The sequence below is a fragment of the Archocentrus centrarchus genome, chromosome 17 (assembly GCF_007364275.1).
Source record: "Archocentrus centrarchus isolate MPI-CPG fArcCen1 chromosome 17, fArcCen1, whole genome shotgun sequence".
In the NCBI taxonomy this organism is placed as follows: Eukaryota; Metazoa; Chordata; class Actinopteri; order Cichliformes; family Cichlidae; genus Archocentrus; species Archocentrus centrarchus.
In genome coordinates, this window is record NC_044362.1 from 26,813,515 (window position 1) to 26,821,719 (window position 8,205).

The 8,205-nt window shown below is 40.3% G+C and overlaps 1 protein-coding gene across 1 annotated transcript in view; it reads right to left on the reverse strand.

Moving 5' to 3' along the window:
* st6galnac3 (ST6 (alpha-N-acetyl-neuraminyl-2,3-beta-galactosyl-1,3)-N-acetylgalactosaminide alpha-2,6-sialyltransferase 3) overlaps window positions 1–7,411 on the reverse strand; it is a 133,726-nt gene extending 126,315 nt beyond the window's left edge. The window contains 1 exon segment of the mRNA XM_030751589.1: window positions 7,253–7,411. Within this exon segment, the coding sequence (XP_030607449.1) occupies window positions 7,253–7,270 (18 nt within the window). The 5' untranslated portion in view covers window positions 7,271–7,411.
* Between the last annotated feature and the right edge of the window lie 794 nt (window positions 7,412–8,205).

Below are 8,205 nucleotides of genomic sequence, written 5' to 3' on the forward strand. Positions count from 1 at the left end.
AACTAAGCAAAAAGATGCAAAATCTAAACCACAAGCAACCTACGAAACAAACTGAAGATATTTAACAATAACAGAACTTGAACCACCAAAAAACTCAAAACACTGGGCAGAAGACACAGGACCATGACAGACAGTTGCTGTGATTTGGCACGAATTGAATTGAATTGAATTGAATTGAATTGAATTGAATTGAACTGAATGGAATAGAAAGGAATGGAATGTGCAGCTGATAAATCTGCAGCAACTGTGTGATGCCATCGTGTCACTGTCGACCAAAATCTCTGAGGAATGTTTCCAGCACCTTGTTGAATCTGTGCAATGAAGAATTAAGGCAATTGTAAAGGCAAAAGGGGTCTAACCTTGTACGAGCAAGGTGAAACTAATAGTGTCCAGTGAGTGTATACCCTAACATCTCCCTAATTTTAAGAATCAATACTGCTTTTTTACTTTTCAGATAAAACTTGAAGTTATGGTTTTGGATTTCTGATGTATACTGAATTGAGATTTAGCATATTTATGAGTAAATCTAAACTTCTGCTGAAGTAGTTCAGAAAGTACTCGATGTACCCTTACTGTGTAAGAACCTATTTAACTGTAAGTAATTGATCTATTCTACTTTAAGACTTAAAAGTATTCATCTCCCTGTGCGGCCACACAACTATAAAACAATGGATTCCCAGACTTCTCCTGTAAACTTCACACTCAAGAAGGGAAACAGATAAAAGCAGAGAATAACACAAAGGGGACTCTGAGCAGGGATTTGATAACAGTTTGAATATAAACTGGAGTATCCGCCTCATTCAACATCCTTCTGGTGCCCCGTACTTTCTCTAAAACTGTGACGGGATACTTTTTATCAGCTCTGCTTCTGCAGCAACATAATCACACGAGACAAGGGGGGGTGGGGGGGGGGGGGGGGGGTGGGGGGGTGGGGACTCAGAGAAGTGCCATTCATCCCTGAAACTCTTAAGAAATGGGACGCTCGCTACATTCCCCAATAGTCATAACAGCACCTCTCTACAAACACTAATGACTGTATGTCTGCATGTGTGTGTGTGTGTGTGCGTGTGTGCGTGCAGGTGTTAATTAATCTGAAATTTCTGCTCGAGCGTTTGTGTGGGTGTGCTTTGGCTGATGTGCACCCACATGACCCCATTGGGCACATTTGCTGCTCTGGCCCTGTTCTGCCATATGTGGTTAGCAGTAACAGCAGCATAGCTGTGTTTTGATGAGATGTGATAGAGGGCTTATTCTGAACTGTTAGGACAGAGGACAACAGCGACAGCCTTTCCCAGCCTAAGCACAGTTCTTCACGGATGAGCTCCCTCCAATTAAAACAGAGCTGACAAAGGGGGAACTCTGCATTTCAGATGTCTCTTTGCAGGCCCTACCTGGTAGGAAACTGCAAATGAAAAAGCTCTCAGTCACGAACCATAGGTTCTGGGGTCATGTGTGTGTATATTTACATAGTCACCATAAAATAAAAAAAATTAAAAAATTAAAACTGGTGTACACACATTACAATTTCTATCTAAAAATACATATATACTGTTGTTTATGTCATTTTTACTCTTTCTACTTTTTTGAGCCAATACATATGAAAACTTAACAGAGCATAACCCTGAGCTTTGGTTAGTGACCAAAAGAATGAGATTACGAATACAAGCAATGGAAATGAGTTCTTCCAAAGGGTGGCTATGCTCTCCTTTGGAGAAAGGGTGGATCGTAGTCATTCAGGAGAAGCTCAGAGAAAGGAGCCAGTTAAGGTGGTTGAAGTGACTACGATGCCTCCCAGGCATCTCCTAAGGTGAGGTGTTTCAGGCATGTCCTACCAGGAGGAGGCCCTGGGGCAGACTCAGAAGACACCGGAGAGATAACATCTCTCGGATGTCTTGGGAATGTGTCAGTGCCCCCCCAGAAAACCTGGAGGAGGTGGCTGGGGAAATGTGCATCTCTGCTTAGACTGGTAGCCCCCTGACCCAGAGAAATGGCAGAAAATGGTTGAATGGGTGGGCCATTATGGGTAAAGTGAGGAGTTAAATCAAACAGGCAAACACGATGGACACAGAAGCAGAGAAGTCCTGAAAGACAAAAAGACTGCCCTGAAAGATAATTTCTGCTCTGCTGCTGATATTGGAGGAAAATATTTGCTGCAATGACTGGGACCTGTTTGCGCCAGATGTGGAAAATATTCATGTTTTCATGGATGACAGCAATCCAAGGTGTGGATCTACAAAAAGAAAACAGTGATTCACCTCCTCTGAAATCACCTATCACAACAAGAAAACATCATTGTATGTGTTATCATTGCTGCTCCTATTCCAGCACAAACACACACCAAACAAAGTGGCTATTAGGGCAGTTAGGTCAGTCAGTCCACAAGCATTCCCACAGGGATTTTCCTAATGCAGTTAACAAAAAAGCCATTTTAATGCAGCTAATTTCTGAGTTTACTCAGTTAGATGCAGTTTTATGAGACTCTTCATTCCCCAAATCTCTAGAATGGGGGTTGAGATGGCTGAGCTGGTATGACCCAGAGACCTGCAATTGTCACAATGGAAAATGCTCTAGGTTGCAATAAACCAAAATTACCCTGTAAAGGGACCAAGATACTGTTATGCACTCACAGGAGTACTTCACAACTGAAAAATAAGAGTGCCAGTGTTTCCCTGGGTCTTGACAAATAACCTTAACAATTTTCTGTTAAATTAGAATATAAGCCACTACAATAACCTGATATCTGGTAGCATGTTGGCCCTTCAAACCTGGCTTTAATTTGTGCATTAATTTGTTTATCTAATAATTGTCAGTAGTTAACATTTCAATTGGTAGTAAACATTTAAAATGCAAAAGAAAGTACCTAAATTGTAAAAACAACAAGAAAAAATCTGTAAAAGAGGCTGAGATAGAAAATTTGGTGTATGGATAAAAGATTATCAGAATATCCATGAAATATATATGACTTCAACAACCACCAACATTCAAGTTTCCACTGGAGAGAAAACTGGCAAAAGATTAAAATGTCAGATGGTCTTCTTCAACGTAAAAACATAAATGTCACCAACATAAATGCCATAGACTGATTTTCATCAGTCTTTGCTTTGATTGCTGCTTTTTTAATTGCACTGAATCAATGTAAACTCATCTTCTAAACTGCTATTATCTACATGTTTCAGCAGCAATGGAACATAGTCATTTGCATGTTTTTTTGTTTTTTTTTTCGTTTTCACTTTGACATTTGCAACAAGTAAATACAAATGACTTTGCTCAAGCTCTATATTTTATTGTTAGACTCTACTATAGTAGCTTTGCATGTTCAAAATAACACTGAGCCTTGGTGCAGACCCTGAGTTCATCATGTCAGAAAAAAAAAAGCTTTTAGCTCATCTCTCTTTAAGCTAACTTCCTTCTGATTAGATATGACTCATAATCAGAAGGTCTGGATAGCAGGTAGGTGGAACTTTTGCACTCACAGCCAGAGTGCCTGCCTGATAATATTAAAGACATTTACTCATACTGACATCATACAGAGCACAAAGTAGAAAGAGCATAAAAGGAAAAATAGTATTATAGGATCAAAATATCAAAGACATAAGCATTTGCTCTGGGTGGGTTTGGATTTAAGTATGCCAATAACTACATCAGACTATTAATAAGCTGCTTTTTAACGCAGCTAACAAGAAACAAGAACATTGGTATCATTTAATTTAAAGTTACAGCTCATTTACTTGCGTCCACTTCTAGTTTACATTTCGTTCAGTCACTCTGAAACTTGTACCGTGTAATTATATTTTCTTTTTTCCCCGCTTTTGATATTACAGTGTCAAATCTAGTGTGAAATTAACTGCTGTCTCCCATAACAAAAAGAGCCTAACCGAGCAGACGCGGGTGTGACAGTAAAGTTTTGGAAGTGACATATTGTTTCCTGATGAAGCTGAAGAGGAGGTTGTGGGCGTTAGATGACTGACAGCATCCCAAGTGCCTCTAAATAATAAAAACTATGAACTTTGACAGAGGAAAAAAAAAGGATTAAAACATTAAATGTGACAAAACACGTGATGCTCATAAACTGACTCTACTGATTTTTTTTTTTTGAGAGAGAAATGAACAAGCAAATTCCCCTGAAAAGGCACAAAACAATATCTAACATCTTCAGCTACACTGAAAGCCTCAGTATCACCACAACACACTGAGATCTATGACAGTATGTGACAGCATTAAGCTTTAAGTACACAGCTTACAACAAAAGAGACACTTTGTTAGATACTACTATTCAACAGTTCAATAACACAAATATCTAATCAGCCAATCACATGGAGCCTATCCCAGCTGTAATAGGGCGAGAGGCGGGGTACACACTGGACAGGTCGCCAGCCTGTTGCAGGGCTAACACAGTTAACATGCAAACTCAACACAGAAAGGCCCAAGCCAAGGTGGATTCGAACCCAGGCCTTCTAGCTGTGAGGCAACAGTGCTAAATCCACCTTTTAGTTTTCTGTCTTGTATCTTTGCAAACTACACACTATGTTTAAGATCTGGACTTCTGTTTGGAGAACACAAGACACCTAAAATGTTTTTCACTACTTTTTGACAGTTTAAACATGAAAATGATAACTGAGAAATAAAGAACTAATCGGTGAACATTTTATTACAAACATACTAACTTAAGTGTTGGTTTAAGAAAAAGAAAATTAAGACATCACCTGAAACTCAGAGGGAACTGTCATGATTTTTTTTTTTTTTTTTTTTACCCAAATGATCAAAGCAAACTAAACGACTTACTAACTGTTACATTTGTCTGTTTACCACAAATTCAGCCCTTTCTGGGCTTCCTGCAACAGCGTGACTGAAATTACCGTAATAATAATCATATGTTGGCTGTGGAGCGCAACTTCTCAGCCTGCACCACACAGTGGTGCAGTGGTTAACACTGAAACAAGAAGGCTCCAGGCTCAAATACTACGGATGCCTCAGCCCTTTCTGTGTGCAGTTTGCATGTTCCTCCCCATGTTTGTGTTCTCTCCAAGTACTTCGGCTTCCTCCCACAGTCCAAAGACATGTGTGTCAGGTTAACTGGTGATTCGCCTTCTGGGTTGAGTCAGTATAGAGCCTATGCCATAGACTGCACAACTGGCTGACACCATCACCAGCATTTGTACTTGTGCGGGTTTGTCTGAGTGGCATTGCAATGACTCTGTGTCTCTGTGCTGTATATGTGAAGCCAGCCACAATAGAAACATCTAAAAGGCTGAGACTTTTTTCTCTCTAGGATTCCTGCTATTTGGTGGGACCCTGGTGGGTTCCCGCAAAATTTTCCACCTCTTTGTGCCACCCCTCCCATCATTTCTGACAGTTTCTGCAATCTCCCTCTACCAGCTTGCTGCAACCTTTGAGTCCTTGTACTAAGAAGATGATGGGTATTATAAATTGGTGTACTATCAGACTTGTTCAACTAATCTTTCTTTCAGCTGGTGCATTGTCTTCAAGTCAATTTAAATGAATGCCACGAAGTAGCTGGAAATAGATAGAAAGGACAGTACTGATCGGGGCAATCAGTGTCAACGTGACATGTAGTTACATTTCCAGGGAGGTGAATGTCAGTGTTTAACGTAGGCTTTCAGAAGGGTCTGCAGTTACAACGTATCTACATCATAGACTTAATACAGTGGTATAAATTCCAAGTTAAATCTCCACCGTAGGTATGTCATAACCACAAAGCCTTTTGAAACCCTACACTGTAAACTGACTCGCATCTCCCTACAAATGTAACTATGTCAATGTAGCCCGTACAGGTATAGAGGCTGGCAATGCCGTCGGGCATCGGTGTAGGCTACATCATAGGCTCTACATCGAGGCTCTACATGGACTCAACAGAAGTCTAAATTAAGCCCTGTAACGGGCTGGCAGCCTATTCAGCTGTCATAGGACTTCCGCTCTATGACATCTGGGAGAGCTCCCTGCCCAGCTGTCATAGGGCAAAAGTGCCCCCCTCCCCCCACAAACTATAAATTAGACAAGCAGTTAAGAAAATGGATGGATGGACAGATAACAGTGAGCTGTGGATCTGTTATTAAAATTTGCACACAATTCTGACACTTTTTAGACAAAGCTTAACAGACAGGGGGTTTTAGACTGTTGGTTTACCAGAAGAAGAAGAAAAAAGCTACTATCATTATCTTCACAATTCAAGCCCAAATGACTATTGTGTAAAAACAAAAATTCAGTCCAGTTCATTTAGTAGATGGATCGTTTAGCTTAGTTTAGTTTATCAAGCAAACTGGTACAACACTTCATTGCTTCTGAAACTGAATATCTGAATCTGAATCAAGTCTTTATACAGTACCAGTCAAAAGTTTGGACACCCAAACTTTTAACTGGTACCTTAAGTAACAATATATCAACAAAATGTTAATAAATAGTTAATATTAACAAAATGTTAGTAAACATAAAACAGAAATGAATTTGGAATAAAAGAAAGCCATCACATTAATGTGATGAAAAATACTGACCATTTCCTGTTCAAACCTGAAGTAAACATCATCAAGCTTTAACCTGTTGGCCAGACTTGTTGGCCAGCTCAAACTTTTTCCGGCATACCCAACTTCTGTCCTCAACATCATTAATCATTCAGCTTAGTTTCACTTCATATTGTCACCTGGTCGTCCATGGACCACAGTCTGAGAGCCACAGGACTATGTGAAGCACTCTGGAAAGCTGTGATGGAGAAGTTACTTAAAACATAATGACAATAACTGTTAGTTTCATCCTTTATTAAGAGAAATCACAAGTTTCAAATTAAGAGAAATCTGCCTCCTGTGAAGGATGTGAGGTATCTGTTAACTTCCCCTCAGCTCAGGTCATGTGAATACCTTGACATCTCATGAAGAATCGTGTGTGCACAGCTGCCTGGCCTGCTGCTGCTGCCATTTTTTTTAATAAACACAAACATGGAGTGAAAACAAAACACAAGCACAGGAATCTGCTTTCATCATATTTGCACAAGTCAAAAAAGCCATAACATTTCAGAGCCACTCCACAAAAAAAAAAAAAAAAAAAGCAGCAGACAAGAACCAGAGGAGGGCTAATTACCTCCGTGGAGCATCACCACTGCCACATGCAGCTGCCCGGATCACGTTTCATCACACATCTGCTAAAATGCACACTGACAGAGAGCCGGACACGTCTCAGGCTGCTTATGTGCGTTTCTTCCTTTTATGACAGCAGCATATGAATAAGAGAAACCCCCTCTTACCTTCCACATCCACGCCATTCTTATTTCTACGCAGACAATGGTGGACCGCTTGTTTCTTTCAGCCCCTAAACGCGTTCACCACCTCCGTCTGCAAGCACGCTTCTTCACGTGCTCATCACAGGTGGAGATGCGGGTGCAGTGCGGTGGTATGCGGGAATCGGCTCCATAAATATTAGTGTGTACCGTTATTCGTCTCCTCTCTCTGTTTTTTTTTTTTTTTTTTTTTTTTTCTCCCATGGAGCTGCTGGGACCTGGACCGACGCTGCGCTGTTACTGGCCGGCTGAGACTCGTAGCTCCGCCCCCGATGTGTCACATGACCGCCGCTGATTTCCTGGCGTTTTAAAACATCAGCATGAGGAATAACAGAGGGTGCTGTGTTGAGTGTGCTTAGACAGAGTTGGCTTTTCTTTTTTCTTTTTTTTTTTTTTCATTGGGCATAAATTTGCTGGATCATCTACTGTGGAAACAAGCGAGTAAAATAAGGTTATACAGCACCGTGCAAAAGTCTTGAACCCCCCTCATTCCTTCATATTTTGCTTCCAAGGAGCTTTTCACTCATTTTCAGTCCAGTCCCTGTACCTGACCATTTTCAAGAATGTTTTTGTTTATTAAGCCATTTAACACTGACCTATGAATTATTCAAGCATTTTAAAAGGGACCTAACTCAAGGGATGAATCAGTGGTAGGTATAGTATGAATCTACTTATTACATATGACACTTTTTTATTGCCTGTAACATGCAACTGCATTGGCGTATGCTTTTTCAGTTAAGGCATGGGTGGAGATCCTCCAACAGAACGTTTGGAGCAACAGGCACTTTATTTCCTGCATCCTTTTGAATTTTAGTGTCCCTTTTTTACAACATTTTATGGTTTAATGCAGAGAAGCCACCAGGTATTCTGTACTACTTTCAAATAATGATTCTCAACTTTACTCATTTATTACTATTATT